Source organism: Adiantum capillus-veneris, chromosome 14, assembly GCF_014529385.1.
Source record: "Adiantum capillus-veneris isolate H3 chromosome 14, ASM1452938v2, whole genome shotgun sequence".
NCBI lineage: Eukaryota > Viridiplantae > Streptophyta > Polypodiopsida > Polypodiales > Pteridaceae > Adiantum > Adiantum capillus-veneris.
Window position 1 is genome coordinate 155,522,627 of NC_140944.1, and position 18,410 is coordinate 155,541,036.

General features: G+C 44.0%; 1 protein-coding gene across 7 annotated transcripts in view; it reads left to right on the forward strand.

The window, feature by feature from the left end:
* Window positions 1-17,710, forward strand: part of LOC147443407 (uncharacterized) — a 96,204-nt gene extending 78,494 nt beyond the window's left edge. For 5 of the 7 annotated variants that reach the window (XM_086529279.1, XM_086529281.1, XM_086529282.1 and 2 more), the window contains 6 exons: window positions 16,234-16,294; window positions 16,380-16,465; window positions 16,550-16,660; window positions 16,733-16,781; window positions 16,879-17,071; window positions 17,359-17,710. In XM_086529279.1, the coding sequence (XP_086385405.1) occupies window positions 16,234-16,294; window positions 16,380-16,465; window positions 16,550-16,660; window positions 16,733-16,781; window positions 16,879-16,967 (396 nt within the window). In that variant the 3' untranslated portion in view covers window positions 16,968-17,071; window positions 17,359-17,710. Of the gene's footprint in view, window positions 1-16,233; window positions 16,295-16,379; window positions 16,466-16,549; window positions 16,661-16,732; window positions 16,782-16,878; window positions 17,072-17,253 lie in introns of all 7 variants that reach the window. The other 2 variants (XM_086529277.1, XM_086529278.1) reach the window with 2 other exon arrangements.
* Window positions 17,711-18,410: the final 700 nt, after the last annotated feature.

An 18,410-nucleotide genomic window follows, 5' to 3' on the forward strand; every position in this document is an offset into this window, starting at 1 on the left:
AGACACATTTGTCCTATCATCACCACTCAACTCTTTCATAAAGATCGAGTAAACAAATAGACTGGATATCATTAATTTTGAAATGGCCGAAGCCGATACAATAGGGACAGACTCGCCCTTCAGTTTAATATCAAGTACAATTGTTCTGCAAGAAAAGGCCAGCTGATTCTGAAGACAAGGAGGACATGAAAGGAAAGAAGCCCATGGTTGGTCTAGTGCCGGATATGGTGGGCGATAAGCCAAATTCAGATGCAAGTGAGCTTTGCAGAGCATGGGGAAAGGTCAGGGATCAAACAATGCTTATCTTCTTTGATCCAGGTGCCAAAGCCAACTTCATTTCCCCAGAATTGGCTTCAAAGTTGGGAATCAGACGTGAAGAGATGGGGTATACAGCAGAGGCAGGTTTGGCATGTCCTGGCCATACAGAGGCTGTGACACCCATCATCGGAAAGTTGCGCCTACATATCTAGTCCTATGTAGATGCTGAAGAATTTTACATCATGCCATTGGACGGATGTGATGTGTTGCTAGGTATTCCTTGGTTGTTTCGTGTACAGGGAATCATGGATGCCTACAACAAAAAGATCACTGTACAGAGCAGGGGAAAGACTCACATTCTGGATGTAAAGCTTAAAGGGGAGTCTATTCCCACTGTATCAGCTTCTGCTATTACTTTTGTAATGAGAAAGCATCTTTCTGCGTAATTGGTTTTTGCACATGAAGTATCAGATTGTGATGAATCAAATTTATCTGTGTTAGATAAAGAAAGGTCAATGTTTTTACAACAGTATAGTGACTGTTTCTCCGATTCATTACCGCCTCAATTACCGCCAGAGAGACCCGAGGACCATGCGATAGATTTGGTACCAGGCAGTAGCCCACCAAATAAGCCTCCGTACAGGGTTAGTGCGGCTCAGCAGAAAGAGATAATGAGTCAAGTACAGGAGCTGTTAGAAAAGGGGCTGATTCAGCCCAGTTCATCTCCATTCTGTTCTCCAGTGTTGTTGGTGCAGAAAAAGGATGGCTCATGGCGTATGTGCATCGACTACCGTGCACTGAACAAGTAAATACCATCAAGAATAGGTTCCCTATACCTAAAATTGATGACATTCTGGACAAATTAGAAGGAGCAGCTATGTTTAGTAGGATAGATCTAAAGAGTGGGTACCATCAGATCCGCATTAGATCAGAGGATGTGCACAAGACTGCTTTTAGAACAACGTTTGGCCTTTACGAATTTCTAGTGATGCCCTTTGGTCTCACAAATGCTCCTGCTACGTTCAATAGGATGATGGACAGAATTTTCTGTCCACACCAGCAGTTTGTTGGTACATTCTTTGATGACATGATAGTCTACTCAAAGAATGAAGAGGAGCATAGGCATCACTTGGCTATTGTGTTCAAAGAGCTACGCAGTCACAGGTTGCTCATCAATGCAAAGAAAAGTGAATTTTTTCCGGAAGAGATCCACTTTCTGGGACACATTGTCTCAAAGGATGGTGTCAGAATGGATCCTGCAAAAGTTGAAGCGATCGAGTCATGGCCAGATTTGAAGACGGTGCACGATGTCCGAAGTTTCTTGGGACTATGCTCCTATTATAGAAGGTTTATCCGAAATTTCGCTGAGATTGCTTCACCTTTACATGCTCTTCAAAAGAAGGCAGTCACCTTTAGATGGACACAGAAAGAGATTTCAGCTTTTAATCTCTTAAAGGAAAAGATGACTTCAGATCCAGTCATTGTGTTGCCTGATCTTAGGAAGTCATTTGTGGTCCAGTGTGACGCCTGTGGTAGTAGCATTGGTGCAGTGCTAATGCAAGATGGCAGGGTAGTAGCCTATGAGAGCAAAATTTTGCAAGGGCCAGAGATGACCATGCAGGTCTATGAGAAAGAGTTACTGGCTGTGATTCATGCGCTCTTAAGTTGGAAACACTACCTGCTAGGTGCAGATTTCGTTGTCCAAACGGACCATCAGACCTTGCGATACTTCTTGACACAGACAAAGTTATCTGAGAAGCATATGCGATGGGCAAATATCTTGTCCATGTTCCATTTTCAGATTGTGCATGTGGAAGGCAAGAAGAACTTTGTGGCTGATGCCTTGTCAAGGAAGCCACAAATTTCAGCTGTGTCAATTCCTTATCATCATGAACTTGATGATATGAGAGAACAGTATCCAAATGATGAAGATTTTGCAAGGGTCTTCGAGCAACTAATGGATGGACAACGTCATGAACACTATCTTCTTAAAGACGGGTTCATGATGATGCATGGCAGATTGTGTGTCACAAAGCCATTGCGACGCAAAGTTATGGAAGAGAGTCATGTCCCACCGTATGCAAGGCATCGTGGTATCGATGCTACAGTTAAAGCGGTTGAGACATTCTTCTACTGGCCTACATTGAGAAGAGATGTGGATGCCTTTGTGCGAGAATGCCTAACATGCTAGAAGGTCAAGTTTGATTGGCAAAAGGCACCAGGGTTATTGCAACCACTACCTATTCCAGATAAACCATGGGAAAATATTGCTATGGATTTTATCCTTGATCTTCTGAGAACGCAGAGAGGAAACGATGGTATTTGGAACATTATTTGCAGATTCAGCAAACAGGCTCATTTTATTCCTGTCAGGAAGAAGATAAAGCCAGATCAGATGGCACGCTTCTTTATGAGCAATATTTTCAAGTATCATGGCATGCCACAGTCGATTGTTAGCGACCGTGATCCACGCATGACAAGTTTGTTCTGGAGAGGCTTGTTTGAGAATATGGGCACAACGCTCAAATTCTCTTCGTTATTTCATCCTCAAACAAACGGGCAGTCAGAAGAGGCAAATTCTACTGTCCTAGATCTGCTGAAGTGCTATGTGTCAGAGCATAAAGGAAAGTGGGAGCAGTATTTGCCATTGGTGGAGTATGCATACAATAATACAGTGCATTCATCAACTGGCAAGGCACCTTTTGAGATAGTTGAAGGTGGAAAGAAAGTTCCTCCCATACTGCATACAAAGTACAAGATATTTGAAGCAGATAAATATGTTCAGGACATGGATGAAATGTACAAGAAGGTCAAAGTGGCCTTAGAAAAGACTCAGGGAAAGCAAAAGAAAGCAACTGATTATCACCGTCGTGAAGTGGTATATTCACTTGGTGATTGGGTGCTTTTACGCTTTGAAAAGGCAAGGTTAAAGAAGATGAAGGGCAAGGAAAGATTGTTTCCAAAGCTCAACATGCGTTACTATGGGCCTTTTCAAGTGTGCGACATAATCAGTGATGTTGCATATAGGCTGCAATTGCCTGACAGTTGGAAGATTCACAATGCGTTTCATGTGAGTCTTCTCAGACCCTATGTGGGTGATGTGCCAGAAGATATGCCAGCTGAAGATCAGCCGGAAGTGGAGGAACTTGACAAGATCTTGGTCCCGGAACAGATTTTGGCACACAAAGAAAGAAAAGTGAAAGGCAAGGTTGCTAGGCGTTACTTGGTAAAGTTCAGAAACTATCCACCAATGGATGCTAAGTGGATGGAAGAAGGTGAACTTGCAGAGTCACCAACTGTGTTATCACTTTACCTTGAAGCCTTCGATTTGCAACCTACCTTGACCCCTTGAGTTTCAAAGCTACATGGATTGTCAGTGTGACAATGGCTTCTGGAACAAATGATGTACATGCAGTGTGACATGAAACATTTCGTGGTTTCGCCCATTTCGGGGTTTTGAGGTTTTGAAAAGTTTCGTTTCAGGGCACAAAAATTATGAAACAGGTTTCATAGAAATACATTTAAATAAAGATATAAAAATATATATTTATTTATATATGCATGTATGCACGTATGGATGTATGTATGTATCTATGTATGGATGGATGGATAGATTAAAGATTCATGTGTGTGTGTGTACATACGAACTAGTAAATTGGTTTTATTATGTACTCTTATTAGTGTTTATACACATACATATGCATATGTATAAGCACACGTGTATAATAGACATACATACATACATATACGTGTGTACATATATACATATATGTACGTATGTATATGTATGTACAATGTGCATTAGAGAGAGGCAATAGTGCAAAGAGAGTACAAAAAAATCTTTTTAAACTACTGAAATTTTTAAAAAATCGCTAAATTTTTTCAAAAAATTGACTTTTTTTTTTCGGACAGTTTCCCGTTTCGTGAGTTTCGCCGAAACGTTTCATCCGTTTCGGGGTTTCGAGGTTTCATACCTATGAAACGCGTTTTTATGTCACACTGTGTACATGGTATTTTAAAGTGAGCTCAAATGAAATACCTGTTACATGAATGTTAGAGCTGTACAGATTGTCGGTTTGGCAATAGCTCTTATGGAATGTCCAAAAGTATGGTTAGTGCTATAGAAGTGAGTATTTCTTGTTAGTTTGTCAAGGATACAATAATTGCTTCTATTAAAGGGTACATGTGTAACTGCATTCTTAAACTGTCAGTTTGGGTATGCTTGAAAGTGTTACGGGATCCAACGTGTACTATTAGACAATGGCAAAATGTGTGGCTACCATTTTGTCATTGGAAAGTTAGTGACTCAAAGCAGTGGCAGAGTGCGAAGCTACCACTATGTCATTGGGATAGGGTTCACACGCAGGCAATACATGTGTCGACGAGGTGTTGAATACACTAGGGTTGACAATGAGCATGTATGTGTCGTACATGTGTCGACAGGTGTTGAATACATCAGTGTTGACTGTGAGCATGTACGACATAGATGCAAACGAGGACGTTTGAGATTTCAAGAGGGGGGTATGTCACCAGCGTGTGACTACTATCTATCCTTTTTGTTGATTTCTTTCTTATTATTTATTTTCTCACTTTTTGGAAACACCCCTCGGGAAATCTAATTGCCCTGCATTGCATACCTAGTGTGGAACTGTCCAGAGGGAGTCCAGGCCTGAGAGCAAGAGAGCACTAAGGTTGGACAAGGACTATGGTTAGCCAAACTGGGGTCATTGACTAGCCAAAGTGGAATCCTTTGCTACAGAGGCTACATTTTAGTTATGGGTGTGGTTGCAGTGTACAAAGGGGGTCAGATAACCTAGAAAGATGCAATGGCAGCATCTCCTAAAATTTAGGGAACTGCTATTTTGGGACCTGAAAATGTCTTCGCGTCATTACGTGCAGTTTGACATGGGGATCATTTTGTTACTCTGTGGCCAAGTCAACAGAGGCTGCAGGTGAGATATTTTTAGACCCGAGGGTCTAAAGCAGGAAAATGCACAAATGAGTGACACTTGGCACTCTGAGGCCAGTTTACTACTTATAGAGAAGGCAAAAACGTGATTTTCAGCCGTGAGCTCATTTTCAAGTTTCCTGTCTCACAGATTAAGAGCTATGGAGTGCTTGCTTTCCCTCCTATGTACAGTGCGGTGATCGGAGTGATGCCCTGCACGCTACGCACTGCCCTCTCTCTCCCATATGGCAGTATGTTATGCCCCTCTAGTGGGCTTTTCAATTGACCAATGTGCAGTTGTGTGGGTTCATGCGCGATTGCCGAGGCAAGAGCCTCTTGCACAGGTACTGGATTAGCTAACGGCTAATCCCCCTGCAGGTACAGGTGAATTCGGAGAGGTTTCACGCCAGAAATCTCGTTCGATTCAAAGGGCAAGTATCCCTACAGGTGCGGGAGCTCGAGGGCTTGCTACGGATGCGATCGGCACGCGAAATGGAGCCCGAAACAGTAAATTACAGCCTGCTGTGTATTTTTGTAGGTTTAGGGTTTTGGCCCTAAACGCGGTCCCTAATACCCCCAGGAGGTTCGGGGACGCGAGGGGACCGCTGTACAGGTGATCTGACGCATTTTCTAGCCTGAAAACAGAGAAGTCAGCGTGCTGCAGTTTCTCGCCAGGTTTTGCAAAGTGCCCGTATGCATCGGGAAAGTCATTCAATGCGTGGGAATATTGACTGTGAAGGTTCCTAGTACAGTTATGTTGCCGAAATCGGGCCGGAACAGTTGAAATTCAGCCAAGCTTGTGCGGGGCAGCTTGTAAGGAACCACATCGTTTATTCCCTCTTTTAAACAATAAAGAAATACCGCAAGGGGCGCCTAAGTTAGGGGCCAATCTGGTGTCGGTCTACTCATACAGGTGCAATCTAGCAGCGTGTTGGTGTCCCTGGATGCAATCACACGCACAATTGCAATGCAAACATAAACTTCCTCGCGGGAAAGCATTTGCTTTCCCGAAAAGCAATCCGCTTTCTCAGAAAGCATCTGTTTTTTCCTCAAAGTTTCCTGTGAACCCATCTTCATTCAAGTGCTTGGTTTTTCCTTGTGCACAATTCTAACACAGTTCGGAATTTCCTCCCGACTATGGATATTCCCTTTCCGATGCACCCGTCACCCACCTTGTGACGCATCAGGAATACCCATCACCTAGTCCTTTCCTACCGAACTTATGGTACAATCTCCTTCACGATGCTCTATGTCACCCATCCTAGGACGCATCAGAGATGTCCGTTCCCGGATGGTCGGATACTTCTTTCCGATGCTCCGTGTCACCCATCCGATGTGACGCATCAGAAGTACCCGTTCCTGGTGGCCTTACAGATATTCCCGTTCTCAGTGCTCTCGTCATTACTTTGAATGACGCACTAGGGATACTCTGTACTCGGATGTCTCCAGTGAGAAAAGCCCTCTCACTTAAAATTCCAATAATTCATTTAGAATTATTTTTCTGTAAGATAAAGCCAATTTAGCAACAGCATGTCGGGTCAAATTGATCCGAATCCTTTGATGCAACCTTTATTGATGTTGTGTAGTCCTCCGATCGTGAGCGTTGGGATCTCCCTAGCTACGTGCCTCTAGTGTGAGGAGAATGTAAACTCTGTTGTGGTAGTTGCTCCTCTGGTTGCCCAGTGTCCGCTCTGAAGACGTTTGTGATCTGTCTCAGAGACCGGCTAGCCTCTCCTCTCATCAGGCTCTCTCTGTGTCTACGCAGCTCGAGCAAAAATAGTCCCAGACATCTTTGGTCCTCACATCCCATGACTCTAGAGAGTGGTCCAAAGCCCTCTCTGAGCATGCAGTGAAAGCGGCCTCGTATCTCATAGTAAACTAGGCAGTGGCATGTGTAGTGAAGCTCTGTGTCAGGCTCCATGTGACATAGGGGACATGTCTTGGCCTCTGCTGGTACTCCGCTGTGTCTACTAGTCTCAATCCGAAGCTGGTGTGAAGATGTGCGTATCTGGCCAATGGCACATTGTATCCTAATGCCATGATCCCCCATATTAGCTTTGTGGGTACTCCCATCTCATGTAGTCTGCGCATCAATCTAGCTCTGGGCACTGTGTCAAATGCTTTGCGGAAGTCCACAAAGCTACAATAGATCCGTCTCCCATGTGATGTGCTCTCCTCAATAATGGTTATGAGTGTCAGAATGTGGTGAAGCGTAGAAAAACCTCTCCTGAATCCTACCTGCCCGACTGCGCGTATACCCCCCCTCTTTGCCCATCTACTCAGCTGCTGCTCAAGAAAAGAGAGAGAGAGAGAGAGAGAGAGAGAGAGAGAGAGAGAGAGAGTTCTATTATCGTCCTCGGAGGTCAAATATGACCTATGAAATGAACATGTCACGTGGTGTGAGTGGAGGTCATAAGTGACTCGATGCTCAAAAATGGTTGAAATGAGCGTCGCAATAGAGAGTCCACATCCTGGTTGGGAGAGGAAGGTATGTAGGGAGAGCTCATGGCTGAATATATGGGGAAAAGAGGACCTAATGTGGTCAAAAGCTGAGTACTCAAGTAGTGTGTGGTACTCACTCTCGCACTTGACGAGGGCATAAGGTGCAAAGTCGATGAGACTCCTCGCCAGTGCCCCAACGTCCTGTCTGGTAGCGTAGAGAATGGGAGCTAAGACGAATGGAGGCAATGGTGCGGATCGCACTCAACGGGATGGGCTCAAGGATGTAGGGATGGGTTCGATTACCTCGTTTGGAGAAGAAGAGAGATTTGTAGTTTGGGGCAACGTGTGTGGTGTAATGGCTGAAGCGAGAACTTCCGGATCTACTTAGCTGCTGCTCAATCAGAGAGAGAGAGAGAGAGAGAGAGAGAGAGAGAGAGAGAGTCACAAAATGATGACCTGGCATGACCATATTGGAGGAGCAGAGAAGGACCCGATTGGAGGAGAGCCCGATTGGAGTAGAGCAAGCCCATGAAATGCAGGGCGCGAATTCTGGCAGGAATCGTGGGTTGTCCGTACAGCTCAATATGGCTGTTGATTTGGCAGACAATGAGGCACTAATTGACGTGGAAATTTTAACGTTGAAGCTGATTTTGGGCGCCAGTTTGAAATTTGCAGATGTTTTCTTTCTTGCTTTGGGCTTTACTGTAAATATTGAGTGCTTTGGGGCCAGGGGCTTATAAATCAGAGGCCAAGGTGCCAATTGTAGTTACAGATTGTGTGAGCTAGATTGATTTGACGTTAGAGCAAAACCTGTTGCCAGCATCAATGTAACAAACTTGGACACCCCAAGTCAAGATTCTACCGCGACACAACAGAGATTCACTTCAAAAAAGTTCACAAAGACGACACGGCCCGACGTAGTTCCGTGCCCAGAGGTATTGGCCCCAAAGACTGGCACCCCTTTCGGTATTTCTTTTTATATTAATCTTGGTGCAAAGAACAAGGGAGTCGGCGTGGACTCACATTCAGACTTTGCGTCCAGATCCTCTGAGTAATGAGGCCCAGCCAACTTATTTACTGTTACAAGGGATGCCCAAAAGCAAAGCCCCAAAAATCTAAAAATCAAAAGCTTTGGAAACTTTAGAAATTTCTCACAAATTAAAGCATAGGGCCCAAAAAGCATCTCAGCGCAATTTCTAGAAATCCGCATGGCTGTCAGTGTGAAAAACAGAATGTCCGTACAGTTGTTTGTACAGCCTGCCACGTCAGCATGTCAGTGCGTTTTGCGATGGATTTTCCACTGGCTGCCACATCAGCCTGTCAGCGCATTTCAGGGGAGCCCGCCACGTCATTAGTTTGTGACATACCCCCCTCTTGAAAGAATTGTAATCGCCCTTGATTACGTTTGCAAAGCAGACAGAGGCCATAAACTGTCTTAGTAGACACTGACTGTTAGTACCGACGCACTAGACACAACACATCTAGCACTTGTACAAATCGACAGTCACATCACCAGACATCACAGGACATCACATGACAAATTACATTCAAATTCATCCCAAATCTCAGACCATGATTAATTGGCAACGTATTTAGTAATCGCATCTAGATCCAGTCGAGACCTCACAGATTCCCGATTAATTAATCCTTATTGCAATCATGTCTATAGAGATTTATGAGACCGAAATACTCCAGTCATTTCGTCTTTCAATTCCTGCACTCAAACAAGTCAAGTACAAATCAATCAGTTTCATTTTTGGGAATTTCAGTTCATAAAGTCATACAACAAAATACTGTCAGCCCAACAGTATCCCTGGAACCCAAAGGGACATCAGTGACTCTATATCAAAATCAGGGTAATCCGTTGACAAAGGAGCGGAGTGACTCCCCTGTTGTGCAAGCCCGTTGCACTAGATTCACCCATGCTGAAATCGGGGTTCTATCGGAGTAGACTATTTTAAACCGAATGCTTCAAGGTGAAGTTCCAAAATTTGGGGAGTATCTGCTAGGCCCCCTGCCTTTATCCACTTCGCATCCAATGCATTGAATTTAACAAAGAACCGCCTAATCGCTTTACCTTTAATCTTTCTGTCCTTGTGTGCCAATATCTGTTCTAGAACAAGTATCTCCTCGCTTTCCTCCACTTCGGGTTGCTCATCTGGCTCCCCATCATTGGACACATCGCCTTTAAAAGGCTTCAAGAGACTCACATGAAAAGCATTGTGAATCTTCCGAGTAACGTGCAGCTTTAGTCTAAAGGAGACATCATTTATCTTTTCTTTTATCTAGAAAGGGCCATAATACCTGTAACAGACTTGGACACTCCAAGTCAAGAATCAACCGCGACAACACCAAATAACCACTTCAAAACAATTCACAGATCACAATAGATTTGCACTGGCTCGGCGGAGTTCCGTGCCTAGAGATATTGGCCCCAAAGATTGGTGCCCCTTTCGGTATTTCTTTTTATATTAATCAGATCAACGTACAAGAGAGTGGCTAGGGTTTCACTCTCAGACTCTGTGTCCAGATGCTCTGAGAAGTGAGGCCCTCACCACTAATTTAAAGGTTACAAGGGATGCCCAAAAAGCAGAGCCACAAAAGCTTCAAATCAAAAGCAATTGCTCTCTCTCTCTCTCTCTCTCTCTCTCTCTCTCTCTCACAGAGAGTCAAAACTTGAAAGCAAAAGCATTCTCTCTCTCTTTCTCATATTGTAGAGAAAATCTGTTGTCCACCATGTCATCACTTTGTGACATATCCCCCTCTTGAAAGCATTGTAATCGACCGCGATTACGCCTGCAAAACCGACAAAAGCCATAAACCGTCTTAGCAGACACTGACTGTTAGTACCTACGTACTAGGAAGTTTGCCAATGCTCTGTGTAATGGCAACATCCCATCCGGGTGCCAGTCGAACTACCTCCGCTTGTGGCGTCAGTCTGTCGTGCGTAATTCCAAATCGAGCCGCCAATTCCAAGTGAAAAGAAGTTGGCCTTGGCTCCTTCAAAAGAGCTTCCTGATCCTTCACTTTGCCCCAAAAGCGGTAAAGTGTGTACTTTCATTCATTAGATTCGGTGCAGGTCCCACGCCATGTGGTACCAGTTCTGCTTTTCTATCTGCCTTTTCTGCCACATTCCTCAGCTGCTCTCGAACTCTCAGGCCTGTCGTCGTCTTTATCATTCTGTTCTTTCTGTGCCTTTTTAGGGCACTTCGTAGAGATATGTCCATGTTCCCCACATCCAAAGCACTTCCCCTCTCTGATGAAGCGAGCTTTCTCCTCAGGAGTAAGCTTGGGTCGTGCATCCTTTTTCTTTGGGTTGCTCTTTGTCTTTCTACTTTCATTCCCAGAAGTCTGTTCGGCTCGTTGTGTCATGGCCTCATTTGTGGGGTAGGTCAGACTGCCAAAGTGAATAGCAAAGCCCCGCTTCGCATGACTCATCAACTCCTGAATAGAAGCTGACTTCTGTTCCAAGCAGTGATCTCGGATCGGTAGGTAGACCCAAGGTAAACCACTCAATTTGTTCTTTGAACGAGATCTTCGTGAATGAAGAGGCGGGTAGAAAAGAGCTCCAGAATCTTTCACAATAAGCATTGATTGTATCTTTCTTGGTCATCCGAAGATGGTTCCAAGCAGCTCGTACATCTCGTTCATATTCTTGCATCAACCAAGAAGAATAAAAAGCTTCTTAAATTTCAGCCATTTAACTGGCGCAGTCTTGTTTAAAAGAAGTGTGGACCACCAAGTACGAGCATTCCTCTTAAAGTAAGAGGCACCTCTCCGAATCTTGGAGTGCTCTGAATAGCGTCCTCCCGCGAAAGCGATGTCAAACTGCTGTATAAAAGACAAAGCCTTCGAAGCATGCGAGTATCCTGAAAAGTATCAAACTTGATCGAGTGGCCACCTTCCTTAAACTCTCGGATTTTCTTGCTTTTATCGAGAAAGTCATACTGGTTAGCTTTGTAAAAATTATTCTTGTTCGCATAAAACTTTCCGTCATCGGAATCTGAGCTGTCTGTAGACGAGTTCTCAGTAGAACTGTTAGTCTCTGGGCGAGATGTAGCCTTCTTTGCCTTTTTCTTGCCCTTTCCGAAGCTTTGTTTCTTGCTTCGCTTTTTACCTTTTCTGTCTTCTTCGCTCGAATCCGAGGAGCTAGAAGAACTATCAAAAGAAGAAGAAAAAGAAGAACTGGATATTCCTTCAAATCGAACACGCTTCTTCTGTTTCTTTGCCTTGTCAAAAGTCGATTGATGACCCAAATAACCTGGAAAGTCAATGCTTTTCTTCTGCTTTTTGCCGTGCTTTTTGGCTTTCTTTTGCATGTCAAAAAGTTGAGCAATCCGTGCATCAACCACGTTCTCCAGTTCCTTCTCCGTATATTTTCTTGGAGGCAGAAGGTTTCTTGAGAGCGGTTTTCGGGAGCCGTGTTGTGGTTCTCTGCCACTCCATCTATACCTCTTCCAAAGAGGTTTGGTTCATATATTTTTCCATCTTCGGGTCCTTGGCAAAATTGAGCATCATCTTTGTTGCATCGCCAATCAATTGACGACGCTCCATCTGTCGTTGCTCCGCCTGAGTAGGCCGAGGCGGGCCATACTCTCTGTCTGAATCTTCGTTGTGATCCCAGCCCGCATCTCTAGATGCAGAGGGAGTCGACTGATCATTGCCTAAAGCCATAGGTGCCGCGGAAAAAAAAAAAGGGGATCGGATTTCCCGTAGAAGAGAAATCGTCCGTGCTTTGATACCATTGTAACAGACTTGGACACTCCAAGTCAAGAATCAACCGCGACAGCACCAAATAACCACTTCAAAACAATTCACAGATCACAATAGATTTGCATTGGCCCGACGGAGTTCCGTGCCTAGAGATATTGGCCCCAAAGACTGGCGCCCCTTTCGGTATTTCTTTTTATATTAATCAGATCAAAGTAGAGGAGAGTGGCTAGGGTTTCACTCTCAGACTCTGCGTCCATATGCTCTGAGAAGTAAGGCCCTCACCACTAATTTAAAGGTTACAAGGGATGCCCAAAAAGCAGAGCCCCAAAAGCTTCAAATCAAAAGCAATTGCTCTCTCTCTCTCTCTCTCTCTCTCTCTCTCTCTCTCTCTCTCTCTCTCTCTCTCTCTCTCTCTCTCTCTCACAGAGAGTCAAAACTTGAAAGCAAAAGCATTCTCTCTCTCTTTCTCATATTGTAGAGAAAAAGCAAAATTTGCGTCGCTCATCATTTTTATTTTTATTTTTTTCAGCCTCCGCGATTTTCGAAAATTAGGGTTTCTGGCAGAAATTAGATTTTCTGCTGTCCACCACGTCATCACTTTGTGACAATACCTCATGCCAAGCTTTGGAAAAAGCTGCTCCTTTCATTCAAATCGCGACGATGTCGATTTGCTGCCTTCTTATGTCTTTCTTGACATTTCTCTAAAGCCTCCCGGACCTTGGCAAAAGCAGTGTCCAAGTCCCTCGTGTACTGGTCGGCTTCAAAAATCTTAGCCTGGGTCTGGGGAATGTTTTGATCTACCAGTTGATTCTCTTTATCTTTTCTTTTCTTTCCTTGTGCCTTGGGACCTGCGGGTAGCGTCTTTCGCTTCCCTGTCCATTGGCACGTCAGAGTCAATCATCGAAACCCTAAGACGCACTATCATCTGATTCCTCTATCTCTGGAATCCTTTGATGAACTTGCATCTGGTTTCTTTAGTTCGTCGGAACCCTCTGATTCACTAGAATCCTGTGATGAGCTATCATCTAGTTCCCTTGATTCATTCTCTTCACTGGAAGACTCTTGCCTTTTTTATACTTTCCTGCCCGTCGCATAAGTCAATGAGTCGGCATGCATTCCAATCGTTGCTTAGCCACCCATGGAGTCAAACTTCTGATTTAAAGCATATTCTTGAATCTCTTTAGCGAATCATAGCAAAACCGCTCAATCTGGTCTTTCAAAAGAATCTTCGACAAGTATCCCAAAATCTCTGGCAATAGTCATCCAATGTATCTTTCTCAGTCATTTTCAAGTGATGCTAGGGCATAAACATCTCTTGCATATTCATTGTTCTTTTCAAGTAAGATACCGCCTTTCGCTCCCTGGAATGTTCTGAGAACCACGCTCCAGAGAAGGCGACGTCAAACTGTTGTTCAACTCAAGGGCTCGATGGGTGTCCTGGCCCGACTCCCTTCCTTGAACTCCTTGGTTTTCTTGTTGATCTGGTCATTGTCAAATTTAGAGGATGACCTCTTCTCCTTTAAACGGCTAGATTGCCTTCCATGCCTTCTAGACTTTGTTTCAAAAATCTTCTTCAAAAGAATCTTGTCTTAGGTGCTTAGAAATTTAAGAAGCTTCTTAGCACCCTCGAACACTTCAAATGGCATCTTTCCCGTGTGTCGTTGTAGGCAAACTCCACCAAGGGCAAATACTTTTCCCATCTAGTCTTCTGATCCAAAGAAGAAGACTTCAACAAATTCAAAACCATTGAATTGGCTATTTCCAAATTGCCTATCTGTCTGCGGGTGGAACGAGGACAAGAACTGCAACCATGTGCCAATGTTCTCCCAGATTGCCGTTCAAAACAACTAGTAGATCGGGAATCTTTGTCCAAAACAATGGACTTAGACATGCAATATATTCAAACAGTTTTTCCAAAGGATCGGGCCTAACTGTCTTCTTTATTGAATCTGTTGATGACCGTTGAAAGGCCATCATGCCCAATGTGTCTTCGGGAGATAAAAATGAAATCCATTGCAATACTTTCCCAGGGGCGGGTGGGAATGGGTAAAGGTTGGAGTAATCCCTGTGCCTTATGCCTGTCAAACTTGACCTTCTAGCATACTAAACAATTGCGAACAAAGTCGTTCACACCCTTCTTGAGTCTCGGCCAAAAGAAATAACGCTCCACACCTTTCAAGGTGGTGTTGATGCCGCGGTGACCCGTAAAAGGTGGACAATGGCACTTAGTCAAAACCTTCAACGGCTGTGTAACGCACAACATCGTTTTCTTCATCAGGTAGCCATCCCGTATGGAATATCCCGCTACGACCTCCCCATTCTGTATTCGAGTGAATACATCAGAAAAATCTAGATCTGTGCACAGCGTACTGATCACCCATGTTCTCCAAGCTTCTATGATGAATCGCGGAAATAGCCAAGACTAACGGCTTCCAGGACAAAGCATCTGCCACCAAGTTCTTTTGTCCCTGAACATGGACAATCTGGAAGTGAAACTATGACAAGATGTTAGCCCACCGCGTCTGCTTTTCCGAAAGCTGCTTCTGTGAGAAGCAGTAGTGTAAACTCTGATGAAGACCGTAAAATCGGCTCCGAGTAGGTAATGTCGCCACTGAGTAAGAGCATGGATAACCGCCAAAAGCTCTCTCTCATAAAATGCAGAAATCTGTACAGCCTGCCACGTCATCAATCAACGTAATTTTCAGAAAAACCTGCCACGTCATCAGTTTCACGCAATTTCCTTTATTGTGTGTGTGTGGGTCCTGCTTTATTTTAATCCTTTGTCATTGGGGCCCCATTGGACGGGGTCCCCATAAGTTGGTAGGACTTCTTCTTCTATTACTTGTTCTCTTAGGGTTTAGGCCCCTCGGCCGGCTTCTGTAAGTTGGCTCCATTCTCTAGGGCTTTGACACGTCAGCAGTTTGTGACACAATCACATGGCCTTCTTGCATTAAGACCGTTCCCAGACTACAACCACAAGGATTATAATATACTTCAATGGCTTTTGCAAGTCCGGCAAAGCCAAGAGTGGTCCAGTAGTCAATTTCTCTTTCAGTGTCTGAAAGGCAGTCACATGGTGTCGGCGCATTTCAGGGGAGCCCGCCATGTCATCAGTTTGTGACATCAAAGGTACGCATGAGCAGTGTGTAGGGCACTAGGAGTCATGTAAAGCGCTGTCCAACCATTTTGAGAGATTCAAACTCGAGCTTATAGCAGCCACATCCCAAAATCTGAACATCAACCATCTACCTCACCTCCTCGCAAAGGTGTGCCTCTAGGAGGTTGCGAACCTCCGGTGCCAATGATCTTATAGATAACTGAAATGGTGTGGATGCGGAGATTTCATTGAGTGGAGCTGAATGGTAGCACCAAGGTCCAAGGCCACTCCTGGGCATGGAGGGCAAGCTGAGGAAGGCGAGCGGGATGAGGAGCAAAGTGAGAACGGGAGAGCTCCATGCCTCAATTTAAGCAGGCCCCTTGCTTATTAAACCAAGACGCCCGTTTTAACCAGGCAAGCCCCCTGCTTCATTAACATGCCAAAACTTTGAAGAAACCAAAAGCTGATGATAGTGAAGGACAGCAATAGCGAAGTCTGGGGGCACTGAAAGCACAAGCTCGCCCCCCCCCCCCCCCCCCCCCCCCCCCCCTTTCAGTCCTTTGCAGTAGCAGCAGCCAGCACAGAACTTATCCTATGGTGTACTGGTTAGAAGGCCACACAAGCTGTTCGGTGCATGTGTCTCATGCCCAGGTTACTTTCACTGCCTGCAATATTGACACTTTTTTCTAGTTGATCACTTTGCCATCCTACCATACTCTGGTAGTTTCTGTGAAATTGTAATGCTTCTAATCGTTGTCTACTATTTCTTCTTCAGGAACACAGCAGCAAACCGGTTGATTTGGCTCTGGAGGAGACTAAGACTGACAGCACTCATGGTTAGACCATGAACTTTCTTACAAGCTTTGGCTGTAATCGTTTCAAAGCTCTCTTCTAACAGCTATTACTTGTTCAAGCTGACAGGTGTTAAATCAGGCACAGCCCATGATATGGCAGTCTTAAAGATGACGCCACTTGTTGCACAGGCTCGTTTAGAATGCCATTATTTTGTATGCTTGCTCGCCATCTGTCTAATTATCAATTGTTTTGCAGATTTCTGGCATGGTGATTTACCTTAGACTTTTACCTTTCAGCTTAATGCAGGTTTTCTCAAAGAGAGTCAGCTTCTGAAGGGTGTTTCAAATATTCGCCACATTCCGTGCGTGATAGTTCATGGACGCTATGATTTCGTTTGCCCTGTCAAGGTAGTCTCATGGTGGTTCAGAAGCTTTATTCACTATCTTGTTTACTGACTGGTTCCATGCTATTCCGTGCAGAATGCTTTTGACCTTCACCAGGCCTGGCCGGAAGCAAAGCTGTGTATTGGTATTTTTTCAAACTTCCTCAAAAAAAAAATGTGCCTTGTTGATTTCCCTGTTTGCTTGGGTTGAGCTTTTTTGTTTTGGATGTTGGTTGGCTCTAGTAATGGATGCAGGGCATTCCATGTATGAGAAGGGCATTACTCAAGAGCTGCTATCTGCAACAGAAGAGCTGAGGTCAATTATGAGTTGATTTCTTCAGCCAAGAAGGGCATACAGTTGCAAATCGTTGTGGGGGACTTACAGCATGTGGTGAGACTATTGCAACACAAAAATGATGTGTACTAGCGAACCTCGGTAAGCTTCAAATTGTTTCTTCAAAAGTACACAGACAAGTAAACTGACGCTTGTGCATGCATTCTGTGCATGTTTGAAGTTGTTGAGCTTTATAATGTAGTCTTGTATGATGGTTTTAGTACATATGTGACCGTTGCAAGCATTTGTGATCAATTGCGTGAAATGTAGTAAACGTCCTTCAGGCACAGGGTCTCCTAGGTTCATCTCAGAGCGAGAGAGAATTACTCCAACACACTGAGATGATCATTCCTAAATCTTCTTTCCACCTTGGCCATATGATGCTTTAGGTTGGCTTGTACAATGATCGACGTGTCTGAAGGTGGGTCCTTTACATTGGAACAGGCTGGTTCCTTTCTCCTTTTGCAGGCTCTTCGAGCTGCTGTTCAATGGTCTCTTTGGGGAGGGTTGTGACCACTTTCCTGGTAGATTGAAGCCTATCAGTGTACTTTAACTCATCCAATCCTGCGGCTGGTGCCTGCAGATGTTCTCAATGTACATCTAAGGAAATTCCAAGCTTTGAAAATAAGCACATTTATCAAGAAGTGTTTTGAGGATGACATTCACCTCTGAATTTCAAAAAAGCAATTGACATCAGTGGTGTAGAATATGAATTCTTCAAGTGACCCAAGTTTTCTTGCAGGGATTGTCAGTTCGCCTGATACATATATTGATTTTCTTTATTATCAAGTTCAATGACCAATATATATATATTTTTAAAAATTATGTTGGTTGTATCTCTTTTCCTTCTCTAGAGATATCAGTTATGAAGGTTCGGATAAGAAATTCTCGCATCACAGAATTAAGGGACTTTCGTGCAAAAGCTTTTAGACTTGCAAAGTTTTGATTGCATTCAACGCGTGAGTTTATTCAGGGCTATTTGTGTGCGCTACTTCCTAATGTGACAATCTCTGGAGAGGGCATGTAATCACTTTGAAATTGAAGAAACTTGAAGATGCAAGGTTGATTAGCTCTCTGTAGAACACAGTTCTTTGTGAGCACAACCATGGAATATGTGAACACAGTTTTCTCATATGGAGCCTGCCAAAAGTCAGGTGCTTTTGTTTTGCCTTGTTACCATCATTTCATTTAATAACAATCATGTATTGCACAAACTTATTTTGTAAGTGTGTTCAAACCCCTTAACTTAGCTAGTATTTTCCTACTTTGAAAGAGTTGTTTCAAGAATCATTGTGTGCACTTTCTCAATTGGATTGGGTTAAAATAATCTCAGTAAGACCTCTTATCGTGTGCCTATTGTGCTAGTTGAAAGTGATGGAACAGATTTTCATGCTGAGGATCAAATCAGTTGGATTTTGATTTCGTATGGTTAGATTAAAAG